The sequence below is a fragment of the Micropterus salmoides genome, unplaced genomic scaffold (assembly GCF_014851395.1).
Source record: "Micropterus salmoides isolate LMB-PRFRI ecotype aquatic unplaced genomic scaffold, ASM1485139v1 Ms_hic_scaffold_5, whole genome shotgun sequence".
In the NCBI taxonomy this organism is placed as follows: domain Eukaryota; kingdom Metazoa; phylum Chordata; class Actinopteri; order Centrarchiformes; family Centrarchidae; genus Micropterus; species Micropterus salmoides.
Window position 1 is genome coordinate 17,195,881 of NW_024044237.1, and position 21,781 is coordinate 17,217,661.

The following is a 21,781-nucleotide window of genomic DNA, read 5'->3' on the forward strand; positions in this document are numbered from 1 at the left end:
ACATACAGCACTTTCAAGTGGACCCCTTTGGTGTACACATGTACACTGAAATATCAATAAGTATACTTATGCAACACGTGAGAAAGAAGACCCCACTGATATCCATTATACCTGGATGCTACAGGTTGCAACATTGCATCAAAAGTTCCAAGTGAAACCAAAAGAGTCCTTTACTACTCTCTTACTGTTCCTGGATCTGGTCAAAATGCACCTCCACTCCCAGTCTGTGAAATGCTGACAAATGACATCAATACCATAGTATTGACAACATAAATAGTTTGCAAATGATGTATGAATTGATGACAGTTTTATTGTTTATATCTTTAAAGGTTGATGCCCTTTGGATACGCAAACCAACAGAAGTTGTTGTGAAAAAAACATTCTTAAGTCTTCACAAAAGTGTTGAATAAGTGATCCATTCTCAAAGATGTCTGTGATGTGTGAACAATTAGCTTAGACTTTCATTGTCCCCAGATGGAAATTCTCTTTGAAAGCACTGTACATCACCAAACAGCATTCAACATTAGCCTCCCTACAAAATAATTCCCAACAAATGAACACCACAAACGCTATACAAAAACAACAGACAGGAAAGGTGAAAGCATTACTCCTGGAGTCTCATCTTGTTTAGCGGCCAAAACGAGACTCATGACTTAACTTATGCATCTACATTACAAGACATTAATGTGTAATTAATATTCCCTGTAATTTCTCCAAAAGGTAATGGAATGTTACATCAGAGGCATCCTCAATTCTAAGGATACAGCTGGTCGACTTTACCACATGAATCACTACACCATAGGTGTAATTTTACATGGCACAAGAGAGCAGATGGCCAGGCAAGGGTTTAAAAAGGTGAGTACAACAGAAATCATGTATAATTATTTTTTAATCATTTCATTATTGGTTGTCAGTAAGCTTCAACTGGGAGACAGAATAGTTTGAATTGTGTGTACACACCTTCTAGTGTTAAAACATAATGTATACTGTGTAGGCCTATGAAATCCTTGCTTTGCTTCGATATATATAAATAAAAAATGACATTATTTTTCAATGCATTTTTTCAGGTAACATTCGATGACTATGATGGAGGCATTGGATTTGTTAATGTAAGAAATGTGCACTGGAAGTTTGTGGTGAGTATACTGCTACTCATGTACTACCATGTACCTTTACATCATTTATGTATGGTTAAAAGTTTATCAGACTTACAATTGCATTAAACATAGTCAAGTACATACAAATATACATTCATTTGAATAGATATTTCCAGAAAAATCCACATATTTAAAACCTCTTAACATTCCTGTAAAATTTATGCAAAATGCCCATTCAAGACATAGCCAAAGTAAATTGAATGTAGTTCTTGAACCATTCGGAGTATATGCATGGTTTTGGGCTTCTCTGAAAGATAACACTCTGGAGTATCTAACCCAAATGAATGATTGTAAGTGCTACTGGAATTGATTAATATAAGTTTAAACTCACTAAAACTAATATATTTTTCATTTCACTTGAAGATGCTTGCTAACAAATGCATGCAGACAACTATAGTTGGGACTTATTAGCTGGAAAACACTGTAAAGCCTTACCTAGTCCTAGTTTTTCTAAGTGTATGTCTTAGCATATTTTTTCTAAAACAGCACCGCCCCATGGCGGTCAAGTAGCTTTAATCTACTTGCGTCGATCATGATTGTATAAGTGAGCACTACATTATATAGCCACATACAAGAAAATAAATGAAAGGAAATAGACTATCTATTCTAAGCTCTCCACATTACCTGCAAGCTAATCCAGCAAATTCACAGATCATTGGCTTCCAGTCACGTATTGATTAAGCACGTCAACATCCAGGTAACACTTTGGGCTGATCTAAAACAACTGGTTACCTTGAGCGATATTAAATAGCCTATACCAGAACATGTTTTTCAAGGTGTTTTTCTCGAGGATTCTGTAAAAAGTCTATTTCCTTTCATTTCCTTTTCCTTTCAACAAACCAGAGGCGTTTCACACTGACTCATCAAAGCAGTATCTTTAAAATCTAAGAAGAGACATGGCAAAAGAGATTCTTCAAGGATCAAGAATGACTTTCTCTCTCTTTCTCCACACACACACACACACACACACACACACATGTATATATATATATTTAAGTGTATTGTATACAACTTGGACTTTTTTTCAATTTCCAAGGATGAGTTCTGTTCTTTCTTTGGAAATAAGGACCTGCCCAAAACTGCTGTTGCTGCTGTTTGGGTGAGAATTAATGTTCTGTATTGTTTCATACAATACATAATCTGAGTATAATCTGTAGTGAACTTCAAGGAAAAACACAAAAGTAATCGAATATTGTAAACTTGTATGCATTACAGGTTTTGTAAAGTTAATGTTTTCTATGTGTAATTTATTTGTCCCCTCGCAGATTCAGTGTAGAACTTGTACAAGGTGGTTTCACACGCAGTGCATTGGAATGAAAGCAACAGACATACCAAGCAAATAAATCCCTTGGTATTGTGCATTGTGCAATAGCCCTAACTAAAGAGGCTGTAGGTGAGTTTGGCTAACTCTTAGGATGTGAGATATGAGAGTTGAGGTCTAGAGAATGTAAGGATACAAAAATTGTAAGAATGCAAAATTCCCCTTGTGATATCAAAATATCATAGGTCCATAGTGGCACCAGTGTGAACTATAGTGAAGACATGATATTTTTACCAACATACTTTGATTCTCACCACAAAGAGAACTGGGCAACAGTGATTTATATTTTCAGTTATTAGTCATACAACAAATAGAGGGTCAGATGTGATTTCCTAAATAATTAACCCTTCTTTTCAACTTTTGACTACTGAGAAAAATAAAACTGTTATCTTTCTCAGAAAATGCAGTTTAGTATCGTGTCTTTCAGTATGTTATGCAATTTATAAAGCCTAAACCTATGTTTTTTTTCGAGGAAAGCAAGTAAGACACCTTCTTACATGCTTTAAATGCTGAAGAGATTTGTGTTCAAATTAATCTAAATAACACCATAAACCTCTAATCGTGAAAATAGTGTGATAAAACTTTATCTTGAAAAACATTTTTAAAAACCACATATCCCCAAAATAAGTGTTGTTGCATAAAGGATGCCATTGATGTGTGAGAGGATTTTAGAAACACTGTCTAACTGTTAAGTAATTGAAGATTAAAGTTCCCCCTAAAGGCTGTTTTTCTCTTAAGCGTTGCATTATCACCATAAGGAGACCATTGATGTGTGATGTGATTTTGGAGACACTCTGTATAACAGTGAACTTAATGAATATTAAAATTCAAATTGTGGAAATGCATTTTTTTTCTGTATATAAGTGTTGTAGCATAAACAGAAGGAGACCATTGATGCGTGGGATGATATTGGAGACACTACAGCTTTTAACAGTTAAGCTATTGAAGATTAAAATTCCCCCAAACAACACAAAAGCTTATTTCTCTCAATAAGTATTGTAGTATAACCAACAGTGGTTATACTTATACTTTGATTTGACAGTACTACAGCTTATAACAGTGAAGTTATTGTAGATTATAATTCCCCAAAATTATGCAAAACTATATTTCTACAAACTACGTGTTGTAGTATCACCAGCAGGATATCATTGATGTGGGAGGTGATATTGGAGACACAACAGCTTATAACAGTGAAGTTACTGAATTCGATTGAATATTAAAATTCCCCCAAATTATGCAAAGATATATTTCTACAAACTAAGTGTTGTATCATCAACACAAGATCACTGATGCATGGGGTGATATTGGAGACACTACATCTTATAACTATTACTATAAAAATAGACCTACCTACTATGCAAAAGTATCCCCCCCCCCCCAAACTAAGTGTTGTAGTATAACCAGCAGTGTATCATTAATGTGCAAGGTGATTTTGGGGGCACTACATTATATAAGTGTGAGTTTTTGAATATTTCTCCAGTATGTGTTTTCGGCGTTGCATTTTGTAGACGGTCCCTGCGCACTCGTCTCTCAGCCGGCTGCACGTAGAGGCCAATGTTATTTGTGCCGCTTGTTGGACGACTCATTTAGGTGAAAATGTACTTGTAGCTGGTTGTCTACTTAACTACAATAGTAAAGAGGCGTCGTATGCGTTTTAAACACGAGTTATTGATTCCGGAAGTTCGAATCTGTGAATATATTTCTAACTTTACCGAACTCGGCCAGTTTAGCTGTCTTGTTCTGGGTGGAGCAGGGCGTAGGTAGGTTTACTTTTGTGAAAACCACCCGTAAACTGGCCCCATCCGTTACTCGGTTATATCCCTGCGCAAACCTTTACGGAACACACCCATGGGGGAAAAGTAAAACGTTTTGTGAAGCAACACTAAAGGGCGTAGGTGTGGTCTCAACATTGGACTAGGGAACTGAAGGCGAATGAATAAATGTAAATGTACTTGTTTCAATATCAAATAATTTAACAAGAACATCAGCAGGAGTTCCTTCCAACAGCAACACTTTGTCACTCACAACACAATTACCTAAAAAACACTAACGACAGATAGTAGATATTACAGTAGATGCATCAATTTATTATCTTTGAAGTAGTAAATAATTTTGTGTTCTTTATTTTGCTTTATACATATATATATATATATATACACAGTAAATAAAGTTCCCATTATGAAATACAGTAAGAATGGTAAGTCTTTATAGAATGGACAACAGCATGCAACATGAAGTTATCAAAATGCAAGAGGAAATCAGGAAAAGCTTCACTGTACTTTATCTTTGCCATCTAGTAACTCAAAAATAAACTACAGCTAATTAAAATTGCAAGGAAAACAAAAGTCAGCTCTGTAATTGTTTGCTCAAAAAACAAAACAATGTTAGTTCATCTGTGTAGCAGCACTCCGTCAAAGGATATAGCTGCACACATGGTAACATTGGCACCCCTTTGGCCTGGGACACCCACTTTAGCTCTTTTGCCAATCAAATTCCGTCCTCACCAGCGTGTTTTGGCCAAGTTGACGTAGAAAAAAACATGGTGTGTGTGATGGGCTTCCACCTCCATGACTCTCTAAAAGAAATCCCCCCTGTGGGGGTTAGTCGTTGGGTCCTAAAGAAGAAATAGAAGAATTACAGACAAGAAGTAGATTTTAATTTTGGTAATATGCAGTTATACCTTTTCAGAATACATATTTTACCTGTTGGTTCACTGGAAGATTCTGACAATTGATGCCACCGTTGAGTGGGCCACATTTGGCTGCTCTCTGAGTCTCTTTCAATGATAGCCCATGGCTGATTACATGGCTACCACAGTAGCGCTAATGTCATCAGAGACTACAGCTGTTGGTCATCTCTGCTGTTGTCTTACACCACCACTCATGCAGAATCCTCTTCCTCTCCATACCACTCTTTCTCTTCTGTCTCTTGGAGGCTCCATTTTGAAGTGGAGGTGTAACAAAACATTTCAAAGATGTCTCCTTTTTATAGGTGGTAATGAGATCACTTGATGAAATGACCAGGCTTTTGATTGCATTTCAGTGGGGTTTGTAATTTGCTGCCCATTTGAATATAAGTAAGGTTTTGAACTTAAATTTAACAGTTTTGAAAAGACTATTTAAGCATTTGCTAAACTGGCTATGGATACACATGGCTTTTCTGGTGGTTTACTTTGAGTGAGAAAATAATTCTTGAATTTTGAAAGCTGTGGTCATTGAATGTCTTTTCTGTTAAATCAGTGCATTTTGTATTACAGCAAGGCAAGAGGCAGTCTCAGTTTGGTCCACATAGACTTCTGATGTGAAGAGTTTTGAAAAAGTGAACACATTATTGAAAAATGCTTGTTAGCAATTGTAAAATTGCACTATGGTTTTGCACCAAAATGAGCGTTTAAGTTAATAAGAATCCTGAATCAACCAACAAATCCAATGACAGTGGACATGATGGTTTGCACAACTCTCCACATTAGGCATGTGAGAACAACACAAGCAGCTCTTACTGTCTGACAGTCACAAGCTGATTGTGTAAGGTTTACAATGTGCTTTTTTTAGCCTTCACTTCCATGTATGACGGGTTTGGTGTTTTTAGGGTAAGTTTAGTTCTCAGTTTAACAATTAATCAGCAATGTATAAATATGTTAAATATCTTAGCTTTTATAATAATGGAGTAATCATTGATTATATTAATAATTCATCAATAACAATAATGCTACAAAACACTGAAGCATTGATACAATGCATGTTAGGTGCTCTTCATCATAACAAGGTGTCCATGAAACTGTAATGAGGTCATGCAGCCCTGATGTGTTCCTTGGAGTCCTGCTATTGGCCGATTCAGTGCTTGAGGAACGGCCTGCAGACATGATGGTAGTCCTCATCTTTCAACACTGAGGCACCACTGCAGTCAGTACTGAAGGATCACACTTAAACTTTGCAAAAAGTAATTTTCAGCTTCTTTTTTTTTTTTTTTTTTTTACAGACCTAGTCTAAGTCACCTACACCTAAGTCCTACTCTTCACTAACTTAACTGTTTAGGACCATTGTTACAACCATTTCTTAGTAGATTTATATCCTACATACCGAACCTGGTGCTATACAAAATAGTGCCCTCATAGGAGCCCCCATGTTCAGGAAAAAAACACACTTTTGGATGCCCCTATGGTAAATAAACATGATAAAGTGCACTTTATGATGGCCCACTGTGCAAAGAAATGTGATAAATTGCCCGGTGCCGTATATGCAGTGCCTCCAATTGGTTATTGAGTTAATAGTTCTCTGTGTGTTTTTATAACAAAGATGTAGATGTTATAGAATACTTGAAATCTGAGTCACATAATAAAACAATTTTAATCTTCACCAGGGTTTGGAACTATTTCACTATAAATGTGTCACAATTTTCTGTGCGCTGGTGCAACACCGCATGCAGCTGGTGCCCTTTTTATTTTTCCCTCCACAAAAGCACTTTTTCAAGCTTTTCAGTGCCTTTAACCAACAACATAAATTCAAACAATTACAACATGAACATTTCTCCAGCCGTAAATAAGTTGCATCTGTAAGCGTATGTATGCAACAATAATCAATCACTGTGAAGGGAGCCCATTCTTACTTTTATTTTTTATAGTTTAGCCAATTTTACTGCAGATATCTTCAAATTATAAAATGTAGACTATTTGGTTGGTTTTTTTTGCATTATTTTTTTTGTCAATTTGTAGTGTCAATACGTTTTCTTAATTTTTTGTTTATAGGTGTCTAGTGTTAATGTAGTTGTTGATGTTGACACAAAGATTAGGTTCAGATTGAATTTGATAGCCTTGACTACATTACATTCATTCAATAATTTCAATTTTATTATGTTATTTCCACTCTGCTGCAGCTTATTTCTGGGATTTAATACAATCCAATGAGGCAATTGATTATTTTCCAAGTATAGTTAGACATACTTAAATATAATGCAGATAAATATTTGTATCACATATAAAATGCCAGAATTTTACATTGATTTTATGGCCTACTGCCTGGGGCAGGTTCTCAAAGCCACAAGAATAGCTTAAAACAAATAAAAATATCACATCTAATTTCTCATAATGGAATGATAAAAGCAGATACGTTGATATATTAAGCTGAAAGGCACATGATAAGCATTTGTATCAACCATAATAGTATAAGTAGCTGGTAACAGTGGCTTAAATTGCTTAAAGTGTTTTGATCTCCATGAGTGTTGAAGTCACTTTGACTTCAGTTTGAGTCCCCAGTCACTAAAATCTGCTATACAGACTCACTTTCGGTCTTCACTGTAACATCATCTCTCTGACATGCATTTATAATCCATATTATACAGATATCCTGATTACTGCAGTTCACTCTCAAAACACAGTTGCAATTGAAGAATTACCGAATACAGCTACAAAGTGAGCTTTATTCTTAATTACCTGAGAAAAACCTGCATTTAAAAAAATGACCTCAATACCTTAAGCATTTGTGGGAAAAGACTTAAATTGATTTGTCTTGGTATAAGTCCTAACCTCCACTGATTCGCTTTCAACTACAAACAATACACAAGTTATCAAGACTTGACTGAAAAGAAACTATTAATATATTATTAGCCTCAAACTTCTATGATCATACGGCATTTGTGTGCGTAATTATATTGACAGAAAGAGGATATCCCACACTTATGATAAGTCTGGTCATGTGTCAACATAGTGTGAATGACGTATTGTTTCTACAGGCTCCATGGTATTTATCCCGTGCACTGATCACCAGAAATTTGCAGATTTGCGAGAACTTAATGTTTAATGTGCATATAACACACAGTCCAGTCAAGGACTGCGTTCCAGCTTGTCACGAAGCACAATGCTGAATTCTACTCACTTGCTTGAATGTTCAATCTACTCCTTTCAGAAAGTTGAGTTTCTCAGATATATAAACGTCACAGAAAGTTGTATCTGAACTGAGAGGTGCAGAGGAAAAGATCAGTCCTTTCAGCTCAAACTCTGGATCAGGGTCAGAGGAGAGACAATCAAAGCTGATTGAAAGAGTTGGAGTGGCTCCCTGCCCTCCTAGAGGTGCAACCTAGAGAGAGAAAATAATCAAATAAACAAGGTAAATGGGTGTGTTAATGAAACAGTGATGTTAAATTCAATGTGTGAAACGACTCTGCCTTTAAAGGGCCAAATTCAGTCTTAAAATGAATATTCTCTTGTTTGTTCAGATACTTATGAGATATTTATGCCAGTAGGCTTTGATTCCCCTCCATTTCATGCATTCAGAGGGAATTCTGTGTTTGTGTGTTTACCTCAGGCTGTGGGGGGTTCTCGTAGATATTCACTATGTTGTACACCTGTAAGGAAAAGAAATGCACACAAGTCAGCCTGAGTCAGAAAATCAAGTGGGTATTTTCCAAACTTTTTGGTATCTGTCCAGGGAACCATAATGAGGGGTCCTAAAAAAGGAGGCAACTTTGTAAGATATCCACTTTATCTGACTAACGCAGACTAACTAAAATACAGTAACTAAATTTCACCTTTCACTTAACACAGTATGTTTTCCTCACAGTATGTTTTCCTCACGTCTCCCCCGTGGCCCCTTAGGAAAAGCGCCTCACAGTTTGAAAACTTATAACACCTACCAAGGACCCAAGGGAGTTAATTTCAGGTTCTCCAGAATTAAGAAGATCCATTGGCTGATCAGAGTAATCTGCAGCAGAGCAGCTTGAGTCTGCAGGTTGATTCTCACCCTGTAATTGGAACGAGGATATTTAAGTAATTGCAGCACCTATCATAAGCAGTTGTACTGGATGCACATTTGAGGAAGTACTTACATGGGAATACACAGCAGGTGCTGCCACCGTCTGGGCTCTTTTAGAGCTCCGTTTACAGCAACAACAGCACTTCTTCAAGCAGTAACAGCAGGCACTCACAGCTAAGACTACCCCGAAAATAGTACCAGTAAAAACATTTGAAAAAGTAGATTCTGTAAAATCAGAATAGGAGCAGAGGTTCGGGGAGGATCATCAGTCACAGTTTGTTCATACACTTTTAGTCCTGTAAGAAAAGATGTGCTGTTGCTCACCCTGCTTTACAACCACCTTCACAGTCTGGGCCAGGTTGCCTTGCGGGTCTCTGAACTCAAAGGTACCAGAATCTGTGCCTGTAATGGGATTAATCTCTATGCCATCAGGTACGACCCGAATCCTCCCTGAAAAATGCCATGGCTTTACACTTGTGTCATCTTCTGTGACCAGATTGCCTGCTGTCATCACTGTTTGGGGTCCCATTTCCTCCTTAGGCATAAAAGTCACATTCCACAAGGCAAAGTCCGCAGGATACTGCATGAGGAGTCGCTTATTCTCCTTTGGCTTATAGTATCTACTGTACTCTGTGTGTGATAAAGAGTAGAATGCATAAGAACATTTATTCAGATACACAGCAGCCTAAAAGCTCACATGCAGCTTTGAACATCACCTTTTACTATGAGCTGTATGGTAGACAGTATTGTGTCTTTTCCTCTGAAGCTGTAGAAGCCGTTGTCTGCTTGAGTGAGGTTCATAATCTTCCAGACATTACCCTTCACCTGTCCTCTGCCTCCCTTATTGGTCTGAGGGTCCGTGCGATTCCACCAGACCTTCGGCTGGTCCAGACTGTGAACTTGTGTGAACTCCAGGAATTCAGCCTGTCTAGGAACATCACAGTGTTACGTATCCCCGTAATGCCTCCTGATCCAGTCAGTACAATCTGAAACAGCACATGCAGAAAGAGGCAGTATAGACTTACTGTATTTAGGAATCCTGCACAAAGCTAATGGAAATATCTATGTCCATAAAGGTGTTCTGATTTTAAATATGCAGTATATAGCCAAATGTAATTTTCTCACCCCAAATCTTCAGTGTGATGACATTGTAAGGCCTATTGTCACCAAATGAGACAGAAAAGGTGCCACCATCTCTTTCTGTCATTGTGAAATTAACTGAATCTTTGAAAACTTGGAGGCGTGGGTCCTTCGTCTGAAAAGGTGGACAACACAAACACATTCACCCAGGACAGTCAAACAGATAGATTCTGTTCAGTCTCATTGCCATGAATGGATGTCATAGTGATTTTGCTGATAAATTATAGCCCCAGATGTTGCTCACCTCCCCTTTATCCATCACTAGCTTGCTGGATCCCCCATTGCTTGGACTGAAGTACAGCTTTCCAAGGAAAGCAGGTGGTGTATAATCAAATGGTAATCTAAAACTCCTGCCATAACACAGCTGTTCATACTTTACATCAGCGGCTGAACCTGTATTTAAAAGAGATGGATGAAATATTAAGGTAAGTCAGACACAAAACATCTGGGGACATGTGAACAACATACTGTAAGCAGCTTTAGTACATTTGATACCACAGGTAAGTGGTGGACCGACAGAGCGTCAGACAGACACTGCCTTCCCTAGAAATGATGGCAAAATGCCGGCATAGGTCAGGTGGAGTCTTAAAAACAGCTTCATGTTTTAGCCCAGCCACACCTGGCGCATAGCAGAATTCGCGCAAAAGTAGAATTGTTCTGAGGCATTGTTGTTAGGCCTTTGTAACACCAGACATTTTGACTTGTCATAGCAGGAAAAGCACAGGTGCTACAAATAACATTAACAACACCTCTGTTCTACTAAAGTGTCCCATGACAGTGTGTCTGTGCACCACTGTTTTGTTACAGCCTGCCGCTATTATCTATGTCAGATAACAAATAGATAAAGCTACAGAACATATCTTCACAATCCAGAAATATGTCTGTGAACGTTATGTAGAAACATCTTGAGGTTGCATTAAATATTCAAGCATAAGTTGAAAACAGTCACAGTTACAGTGGCCTTTTGGCCTATGCTATAATGGGTGAACCGTCCCTGTAAGAAATAATACAGGAAAATTTATCTCATAGTCTTTAGCCCCAACTGCCCCTGTCTTCACAGAACTATAGCCCATTTTTGAAATGACATGTGCAGACTATACATTATGAAAACATTCAACACAGCAGGAGGATGCTCTGCTTGATATTAGATCCTAATAATTTGAGGTCAGCAGCTGTTTGCACTCATTATGTCACAATTATAGCAACTAATTATTTTCTCATATTTAGAGACCCGCATACATGGACATTTTACCTCACCTCCTGTAGCATCCCAGGTCATTTCTTTATTGTGTTGTATTGATATGTGATTGTTATCTAATGATAGAGGCTGCTGTCGGTCATTTAAACGTTTCCACAGTAGGCTGAAGTCACGGCAAATATCGTGGGGGAAAAAACTGCAGTAATAATCTTGACAGGAAAGAGAGAGGAAACTCGGAATTAAAAGTTTAGCTGCTGATGCACATCTTCAGACGCGCTGACGGAGCTCAGCTCAGGATTGATCAGGAGGATGGCTGCTTTACTCCAAACAGTTTCGCTGTGTGAACCTGAACTGTGTAAGATCTTTTGGATGTGTAGAAGAACACAGAACATTAATTAATTAGATCCTGATTGATCCTGTCGGCGTGTCGGGAGATTGGGGAATGTGAAGTTATGCTGCTGTGCCTTGTGCGTAAATGCGCACAGCGTCTCTGTTAATGGGGAGACGCTTCATCCTACTTCACAAAGCCGCTATTCACAATGTTTTCACAATTTTTATGACCCTGCCTGCCCATCCACACATCACATTCAACAATAAAAAATCAGCAATATCAAAGAGAATTTTCATTAAGGAACTCTAACAGCGCTTTATGACGCGCTACACAAGCGCCCATTTGATCATCTTAAATAACAAATACAATTTATAAATACGATATGAACGCTTTAGAGTCCTGCTCCCGCCGTAATCTGCATATTTCAGCTGCATGTCACGCCTCTATTAAACGTCACGGCTGCACCGATGTACCGGTGTATCCTCGCTCATTGCTCCCCCGGCAAGCCTCCTCGCTCCTCGCGTCTGGAGGTGCATTTTAGGAATTGAGATTCAAGGTAGCGTGCTGAGATCAATTTCCGGGTCCCTGACAGGAGGGGCGAGGAGGCACAAAATAGTGAAATGAGAAAAAGTCCCTGGGTTAGACAACGTTGGAGAACGCCTCCGTTCAAAGCCACTTCCAAAAACACATTTTCATGCGCAGTGGGTGCACGGGCAGAGTGCACGCAGGTAGGCGAGAGGTATGTAAGTATGTAGACGGGCAGGTAGGCCGGCCATGTATACAGTCATGCAACAGCCACAGATTCCGGATTCTTTTCATTTTTGTGTCAGAGTATTTGATTTCTTGACTGCTGTCTGGATGTAAAGAGAATATAACAAAAAATGCTTTGAAATAAATTGCCAACCCCACCTTAGTAGCTCAGCTACAGCTTCTTCTCCACATGTATTCACAGAACATGTGAACATATTTCACACTATAGTTACAGCAGCCTATAGATTTAAAGGCAAATTACACACCTCACATATGCTATATGAAAAGACAAAAGTTGTATGTTAATGTTAAGTAAAGTTAAATGTTAGGTACTGTCAGATGGGTAAAACCTGCATCTTGTATCTCTTCTGTCACGTTGTATGACTTTACTCACCAAACAAGACGCAGGAAAAAGTAATGTACAACAATAACATAGTTCAAGTTGTCCTGTAGAGAGAAGAGAGGTTTTTATCATGTTAAGTGTTTTACGGTCACAATGATTTAAGAAGAAATACAACACTTAAAAATACAACTTACAGACAAGAGGTTGTCTACTCTCTGCAAAATAAGTTTTGTTATTTAAGTTTCCTCCTGTGGTCGGGTTACCACGTACAGTAAAACTGAATTGGGCGAGGCTTCCTACACACTCTGTTTGTATCGTAAATGCGCAATATGTGCGCAAACTGCGCATCTAGTGTACAATCTAGGCTATCAAGTGGTGTGGTGTATGACGCGTGTGTGGCCAAATGGTGGGTATGATGAAATGCACTCGAAAGAAAATAAATGTTTCTGTTTCACAAGATTAGGGTCAATTTCAGATTTTTCTTTAATGTTTGCTTTTTTTCTTGTGAATTCTAGATTATTTCACCTCTTCAGGCCGCCATAGAAATGTTTATAATCAAACGATGCAAAACGGCTAAATCTCTCCTTGGTTGAGTCCATACAGTAGTACATTAGGCTATTTTCAGTCATTCGCGAGAAGACATTGCATACTTTAATAAAACTGTGAGTGGCCTAAATTGCAAAGTCTCACTGAGATATGTTTAACAGATCAGCTGGTGAACATTAATGTTGAGTGCAGTTCACAGACGCCAGGTCACTTAATTCATATTGCAATATAGCTTTGCCGAGGCTTCTCTGCCCACCTTCGGAGGGATGTAAAGTGCCTGTTTAAGTTTCGCTGGTCTGTTGATTTTGAGCTTTAGTTAATTAAGTGATGTGAAACTAGAAATTTATATCCATAACTGATCATGACTATCAGACGTGCACTTAACTGTCCTGTGTGTGTGGATCCTTAATTAAGCATAATGTAACAACAATAGGTCACTGCAATATAAAACTCGCCTAGTCCATCACAAGTAAAAGTGCTGCATTGAAAATGTCACTTACATGAATATTATTAGTACATTTCTCCACCGGAAATGTTCATAAATGAGCAATTGTTCTCGTGTTTTTGTAAATTCCTGAGAACATTTCAGATTTAATATTCGTACACGGCCCAACAGGAGTATCCCTCTGTGCACTCTCTTGCGCTAATAGCGTGTTAATTCCCGAAAACCGGGGAAAAAATTAACGCAACATGTGACGCATGTTGCGCAGGAGCTGCTGAGAATACAGCGTCGTAAATAAAAGAAGGGGTCCAGTGCCCATGCGCGCTCTGCAGAGGACGTTCTTATCCTCTTATCCCATGCACATAAACACTGAAAAATATCCATCGATTGACTAACACTTCCCACATCCTGCAGGTGAGTTCTGACCAGATGCGTCGCAGACTATGTAATAATTTGTACATTATCACTAACTGATGGCCTGATGATCCGCTGTGTCGCTGTAAATGTTGCTCATCGGCTGGGAAACATATTGGACACCTGAGTGGACACGGCTGTAGACAGCAAATAGAGCGTCATGGATCAGGCTGTCACTACATTATTCTTTTTTGAATGTATTTTGTATGTGTCGCTCTGCACAAACATCACCTCAGCCGTCTTTGAGCTCCCCCTTGTGTGTCTTGTTGATTGATGGTCGCACGTCCTCGCAGGCTTGTTTTCGGATGGAGGGGTGGGGATGAATGACAATCTCGTGCGCCTCGCTGTCCCAGTAGATAAAACGGTTAGATAAAACAATCTGGTCTGTCTTCACAGGAGAAGATGCCCTACGCTGTCCTACTCACTGCCCTTTTTACCCTTCCTCTTGCCGTGGGTAAGTTTTTGACCATTAGTTTGGTACACTATTAAGACACTTATTTTTTGTTAATTGTGCCTAATGACTGAAATAACTGTTTAACTGTTTCAATTCATCACTTGCTAATGCTACATATTTAATTCATAAGCCGTTCCTAAAAACAATTGGTTCATTTGGTTTCTCTATTTTTGACTAGACATAGGCTACAATTTATATATTTATACACATGTAAATGAAATCACCGTTTAATCACTTTCTAAGAAATGCACAGCTAGCTACTAAGTCATGTAACATTGTTCATCCAAATGCAATTAGAAAAGTCATCAAAAAGGGTTCTGAACATTGTCTGTCAAGTCCGCAGTTGTAAATATTAATTTGTTGTTAATAAATGGATTATAGTCCAGATAATCGGTGTTTTAGTGCTTTACAAAGAAGCAGAACAAGCAAATAGAAAGGCAAATGCAAATAAAAACAAACAATGAGATCATCAGACACAGGTTATTAAGAAGTTTAAAAATTGCAAGGATGGAAAGGTAGAACTACAAGAAACATTAAGTATGCATAAAAGCTTTCTTATTAAAAAAAAAAAAAATCTGTTATTATTTCTTGGTGCCTGTTATAACCAGCTGCGTTATAGTGCATTGCCGTGGTCCAGGTGTTGTGTGTGTTTGTGCAAATCAACAGAAGACAAAAAACCTTCTTATCAAGATCTTCATCTGAAATGACACCAAGATTAGAAGATTTCTTTTCACACTGGGATGTCTTCGCAAAAACAATAATCTTGAAATAGAACTTGACTGAAACCAACCTGTATATTACACTTTTTCAGAACTCAGTTAGATACGTTCTTTAGGGGATATTTCAGTGCATGTGAGGTCTAAGCATTGTGCAGGAGAAGATAAATAATGATGAGATTGGTTCTACTCTCCTCACAGGTTGGGTCGTACTGGGTGAGTCAAACTCCAAATTTCATCACATATGATTCACCTACTAAACATATTCTCTGAAGAGCTTTCTCACTTTCTTTTCCACCTCGACAGGTGAAAGAGAGGAAGTCCAGAAGGTGTGTGCCGGGAAGGAATTTCGTCTGCCTGTGTACTCGACATCCAGGATGGTGACTTTCACACCACACCCTGAGGGACCGAGGCACGTCCTGCTGGACAGAACCATTGTGAGCGGAGGTCACTTGTGTTTTTGTTTGTTTGTTTGTTGCGTGTACCGATTTCCAAAACCTGTTTGCTGTCCAACTGCAGGTGAAGGACCCACGGTTTGAGTGGACCAGAGATAAGATGCTAGTCCTGAAAGAAGTGACTCACGGTGATGAGGGACTTTATGCCATCAAACTTTCCTCTGGATTCACCGATGAGACTGTTCGCTTGATTGTATCAGGTACGATAGTTTCCTCTCTTTATGAAATCCATCCATACTTTTTCCACAACACATTACCTTCCTCTTTTATTGGCTTAAAATTCATGTGAAAATACTCTATTACAAGTAAGTGATTTATTCAAAATACTACTGAAGTAAAAGTACAAAAGTATTATCAGCAAAATGTGCTTAAAGTATAAAAAGTAAAAGTATTTATTCCACAGAAAAATTACCTCGTTAGTAATTGATGTTATTATATTTTTTATTTTTAGATATTGATCAATATGTAAGCAGCATTTTACTGTTGTGGCTGGCTGAGGTGGATCTAGTTTTAACTACTTTATATGTAGTTAGGTAATTTAGTCCAGAAATATTGGATCATTTTGCCACATAAGATCTTTAACAATCATTTAAATGAATCCACATGAGAAGTTTAAAGGGAAAATGTCGCTTTAATTTGGGCTGCTAACAACTCATATTAGACATCTGAAGTGTAACAATGAGCACCAAACAGGCACTACATTTTTGTAAAAGCAATTCGTAACTACAACTGTCAACGTAGTGGAGTAAAAAGTTCCTTCTGAAATGTAGCAAGTGGAAGTATAAATTAGCATAAAGTTGAAACACTCGTAAAAGTCTTGTACCTCAAAATTGTACTTGAGGACTTTCCACTACGGCTGATCATTCTCTCTGCCTCTCTCTGATCCCTCACACCCTCATCCTGTCTCAGAATGCATTAAGTCCTACCACAGAAACTACGGGGACAACTTTGAGTACAGCGTCCCTGAAAATGGCTCCCTTCTGGAGTTTTCTCCCTGGGGTGCTCCACCTGAGGCCATGCCAGTTGTGCTGTGGAACCGGACGGACCCGGTGACCAACGACGTGGGCCGGGGGCGGCTGCTGCGGGGTGGGAAGATCTGGGTGGCCGAGAGAATCACACAAGCAGACCAAGGCAACTACACCGTGAGAGACGGCATGGGGAAGGTCGTGTCCCGCAACACCCTCACTGTCCGCGGTGAGCAGAGACGGTTTTAAGAGGCTGACTGATGAATTTCTTCAACTTTAGGATCCTGTCAACTGTAACATTTCTATTTTATCTTTCCCTTTCCGTCTGACACCCTCTTATACCTCGACATTTCCTTCATTCTACACTCCTTTCTTTGTGTTCATGATCCTGCATGTGAAAGCAGGACGCTCCTTCAATGTCACCCGCTTCACCAAGGAGTCTCTAAACCTGCCCCTCTTTCTTCCTGTCCATCATGCCCACCTCATTTTTACCCCCGCCCGATACCCTGACGAATCCTCCCTTGGCCCTTTTGACCCCAAGCCCCCCCGTGGCCCTGTGCAGCTGATCCGCGAGGGCCATATAACTGACCACGACATGCGCTACAGGGGCCTCATCTCTCTGGGCAGGAACGGCACCCTCAACGAGGTCGTCATAATGAGGTTGACCTCAAGGCATGATGGTTTGTATGAAATCAGAGATGGCGATGGAAACCTGGTATCCTCCACCTTGTTGCAGGTGATCGGTGAGTGAAAGTATGTGTTTAATGTTTGTGTTTTTTTGTATCTGAATTTTATGCTTCCTCACAGTCGCCATTCACTCTGATATCTGTCCCCCGTCTCTACTCGCTCCAGAAAGGGGAGGCAGATGGCGATCACTTCTCAAGTCCATCACGGTCCCTTCTGGCATGTTTGTGTCACTGGCTGGTTTTATCCTGTTCATGAAGCGATACCCGAACTGCAGTCTCTCGCAGATCATCACAGGCCTAAGATCAAACCGCACGCCACCAGCCAACCCTCCAATGGTCAACATCCAGGTGAGGAAATCAGGATGAACATGGCTAGTGGCCCTACTGGCTGAGATAGCTGTGCAGGTAGAATAATTAATATATGAGGTCTATACTTAGCTTCTTGTCCTGTTATCAAAGTAAATCTGGTCTTGGCTCACTTAAGTATTTAGTAGGTGTAGTGTTACATGAAGTATTTCCACACTCACTTTACTATTTGGAGAATTGGAGCTTTTAAATTTATATTTATTCAGAACTATTTAAGCTTCACATTTTGACATGTCAGTTTTTCTTTATGCAGTTTACCGCTGCTTTAAAAAAAAAAAAGCCCGCAAAATTGATCAATCAGTTCAAATAAAATTTAAAAATAAATAAATAAATAGGGGGAGGGGTGTATGCATGCAAATCGGGGTAGAAGAAGTAAAGTTGGTTTTAAGATAATTGGTAGTTTAAGAGAGCGTGGAACGGATTAAATAACCATATGGCATTAAAAGGGCCATTACAAGGCTCGATCTCTTTATAAATCTAGGCTTTTCGAGCTTTACTGCATATGTGATTTAATTCATTTCCACCCTTTTTGAATCCATATGTTGTGAGACACCTAATTGCAGCCATGGTAGAATTTCTAACAAGTAAACTCAAGCCTTTCCCTCTTTACCTTTTACAAGGTACAAGGTTATGCAAGGCTGCATAACATAATGAAATTTGTAGTTCCTTCATGCTACACACACAACATATAACTAAGTGTAGGTCTATATTAAAATATGCTAACAAATAAAACAATACAGTTATTTATATACATATATGCATACATATATACACCCCACAGTGCATTTTTTAAATATGCATCTGGGTTGAATGTAAACAGCAGCAACCAGATGATAATATAAAAGTTTCATCTTCACAATGAAAAGTCTGAAATTTGGGAAAAGTCTTTCATTAATTAACCTAAATGTGGCTCTCGCCTTATGTGGCTTTCTTTTTGCATAAAATGCTGAGGTTAATTAAAACTGAATGGTTTGATGAGTATGAAATAAAGGTCATCGTCACCAGATCTCAACCCAATTCAACACCTATGGGAGATTTTTGGATTATGTGTAAGATAACGCTCTACACCATCATAAAAAACTTTTGAAAGAATGCTGAAAGAATGCTGGCCATCCCATCCAGTAGAGAGCGACAACACGAGGAGATCGATGACAAGGAGCATTGAAACTGTTCCAACTGTTCTTGTGGCTCATGGTGGCCCATCTCCTTACTAAGTCACTGTTCTTTTTTTCTTAATTTATCACATATACGTATATAATATGTAAATGCTCCGTACTTGTATAGTGCCTTTCTAGTCTTTTCGACCACTCACCTACATGTGCAGTCACACACATTCATACACTGAGCCTAAGTGCTCAAACGGAAACTAACATTCACACTCATTCATATTCGGGGTTCAGTATCTTGCCCAAGGACACTTCGACACGCAACTAGGGGGAGCCAGGGATTGAACCGCCGACCTTCCGATTAATTGCCAACCCGCTCTACCTCCTGAGCCACAGCCGCCCCAATACATCAATATGATGTGATTTGATTAAAAAGTTTAGGTACCATGCCAAACCATAAAACTTAAAAAACCCAAAGCGTGTAAATTAGTTTCTCTATAATTATGTATCTTATCAGTTGTGAGGTATTCTACAATTGTGTTACTGCGGCTGCACTGAGTTTTATGTGTTGATGTGTGTTTGTCTGTGCAGGACTACAGCCAGCCCAGCCCCCAGCCCTCAGGCCTCTACAATCACTCTCAGCAGCCTGGAACACCAAGGAAATGGACCCCAAGAGCCAGTCCTACTCATACTGTAAGGCTGATTGACTGAATTAAATGTAGCAGGTTTTGTCCCTTTGCTTAAAATTGATAAATAGCATTGTGTCTGTGTGTGCTGTGTGCTTGTGTGCTGTCGTTTGTATTTCCAGGGTTACAGTCCTATTATTGTAGGAACTCCGAGAGCTCAGAACCAGGAAGCACACAGATTGGCAGCTGGGAACTCCCCTAGTCATAATTCAGCTACTGAGGTAATATAGTAGTATTATAGTGTAGGTGAGAATTTGCATATCACAGACTGAAATATTCTTTAAACAAATGTTTTCATTCCTTTCTAGAGAAACACATTTCATGAGGATGAGAAAAGGATTTCCTTTTCAGTGCCTGGGGCTTCAGACTGCCTCCACTCCTCTGAGGACTGTGTCCAATTTCAGATCAAGAAAGATCGCGACAAAGAAAGGTGGAGCGAATCACAAGAATACTTTTCCACACTGCCACTAGACACGGACACCTCTGAATCCTGCAGTGTTTACACCTCAGAGAAACTGAACTTCTTATAAAACGGAGAATTGGAGCAAAAAATGATGGAAGAAGAAACGTAAGGCATGGAGAGCCCACAGTATACGTTTCTCAGTTGGAGTGAAGCGGTTGTGGAAGGGAAAGACCTCGCCTGTGCCTTTTGCATCTGAGTTTTAATGGTTTGGTATCAACATTGCATGTCATTTTTCTGAAGCATAAGTTGAGCATTAGCCTTCCTGTCTCATATTACGTATTTCTTGACACTGTTGATGGTGCTCCTGAAATCTCCTGCTGTTACCTACCTCCAGACCCTCAGGACCAATGTGAACAGCACTGTATTTGCTGAGTGATAATATGTGTATGTTTGTGAGAGTAATGTGACCACTAGGACGACATAGAAATTAGCGTGGTGATACAAACGTTTGCAACAATTTTAAGTACTGTACACTAATAGAGAGTTAGTTGACATGTTTTTCTCCATCCATCATGTTAACCATTCCTAACTGCAACAACATTTAATTATTATGTTAAATGTCTGTTCTACAGTTAAGTGTTTTCTGCAATTAAATAGTATATTTACCCTTGAGGTAATTGTAGTACAGTTATAGTAATGTGAAATGTAACATGTTCCACCAAATATTGCAATAGCATATTAATCTGTAAACTTTATGTACAGGATAATATTTTATCACCAAATCGTTCTAGTGGACTGCTGCTTCTGATATTTTTTGATTATCAAAATATAATCTCTCAAACAATAAAATGTATATTTAACACACATTTTAGATGAGTTTCTCCACTATAGTGTATGTTTAGCTGTAACAATTCTGCAACAATTATTTTCATTATCAGTCATTCTGTGAATTTCTTTTTTTGGAATATTTGTAGATCTAAATAAAATGTCAAGGAAATGGCCATCACAAGTTCTCAAAGCTTAAGGTTACATGTTAAAATTGCTTATTTGTCCGAATGACAGTCAAAAACCCCACAGATGTTTCAAATTATTTTAGTTTTCAACTTATTTTGAGAAGCCGTCAACAGAGAATACATGTATATATTTTTTTCCCTTGATAAATGACTTAAACGATTTACCAACTGTCAAAATTGTTGTCAAATTTCTGCCTATCGACTCATTATTTCAGCACTAGTTTTTGGTACATTGATAAATGCAGTGGTGTTTTTTCAGCAGTAGATGGAATTTAATTATTATGTTAAATTCTAGTTCTACAGTTTAATGTTTTTGCAATTAAATACCATATTTATGCTTGTTTATGCAAATACTGCAATATTAATTTGTAAACTTTGTGTACAGGATGGCAAAAGAGACTGCTGTTTTTGATATTTTTTGATGATCAAAACTGTAATCTCTAAAACAATAAAATGTGTCTTTAACACACATTTTAGATGATAGTTAAAGATACTTCAGTGTGGCTGTAACTAACAATTATTTTCATTATCAAACTGTGTAAT

At 38.6% G+C, this 21,781-nt stretch overlaps 2 protein-coding genes across 3 annotated transcripts; one reads left to right on the forward strand and one right to left on the reverse strand.

Annotated features, from left to right (window-relative positions):
• Window positions 1-7,873: 7,873 nt before the first annotated feature.
• On the reverse strand, window positions 7,874-14,182 carry LOC119888794. Its single transcript, XM_038699524.1, has 10 exons — window positions 13,181-14,182; window positions 13,038-13,090; window positions 10,609-10,757; window positions 10,350-10,479; window positions 9,941-10,210; window positions 9,549-9,854; window positions 9,298-9,449; window positions 9,106-9,213; window positions 8,773-8,817; window positions 7,874-8,549 (listed from the first exon to the last, which is right to left on the reverse strand). The coding sequence occupies exons 5-10, from the start codon at window positions 10,023-10,025 to the stop codon at window positions 8,361-8,363; spliced, it is 885 nt and encodes a 294-aa protein (XP_038555452.1). The 5' UTR covers window positions 10,026-10,210; window positions 10,350-10,479; window positions 10,609-10,757; window positions 13,038-13,090; window positions 13,181-14,182; the 3' UTR covers window positions 7,874-8,360.
• Window positions 12,063-21,714, forward strand: LOC119888791. Of its 2 annotated transcripts, none has more exons than XM_038699519.1 (11): window positions 12,063-12,632; window positions 14,785-14,842; window positions 15,760-15,774; window positions 15,865-15,995; window positions 16,078-16,213; window positions 16,923-17,207; window positions 17,383-17,721; window positions 17,831-18,012; window positions 19,728-19,829; window positions 19,945-20,043; window positions 20,131-21,714. In XM_038699519.1, the coding sequence occupies exons 1-11, from the start codon at window positions 12,588-12,590 to the stop codon at window positions 20,350-20,352; spliced, it is 1,614 nt and encodes a 537-aa protein (XP_038555447.1). In that variant the 5' UTR covers window positions 12,063-12,587; the 3' UTR covers window positions 20,353-21,714. The 2 variants fall into 2 exon arrangements, with proteins under 2 accessions (XP_038555447.1, XP_038555448.1); XM_038699520.1 differs by lacking the exon at window positions 12,063-12,632 and adding an exon at window positions 14,274-14,388.
• The last annotated feature ends 67 nt before the right edge of the window (window positions 21,715-21,781 follow it).

Excerpts from the sequence above, each read along its gene's own strand:
- LOC119888791 (XM_038699519.1), top strand. The coding sequence starts at position 12,588 with ATGCGCAGTGGGTGCACGGGCAGAGTGCACGCAGGTAGGCGAGAG. Across the intron at positions 19,830-19,944 it reads GAGCCAGTCCTACTCATACT|GGTTACAGTCCTATTATTGT; the intron begins GTAAGGCTGATT and ends TTGTATTTCCAG. Across the intron at positions 20,044-20,130 it reads GTCATAATTCAGCTACTGAG|AGAAACACATTTCATGAGGA; the intron begins GTAATATAGTAG and ends ATTCCTTTCTAG.
- LOC119888794 (XM_038699524.1), bottom strand. The coding sequence starts at position 10,025 with ATGAACCTCACTCAAGCAGACAACGGCTTCTACAGCTTCAGAGGAAAA. Across the intron at positions 8,818-9,105 it reads TTAACTCCCTTGGGTCCTTG|GTGTACAACATAGTGAATAT; the intron begins GTAGGTGTTATA and ends TTTTCCTTACAG. Across the intron at positions 8,550-8,772 it reads AGAACCCCCCACAGCCTGAG|GTTGCACCTCTAGGAGGGCA; the intron begins GTAAACACACAA and ends TTCTCTCTCTAG.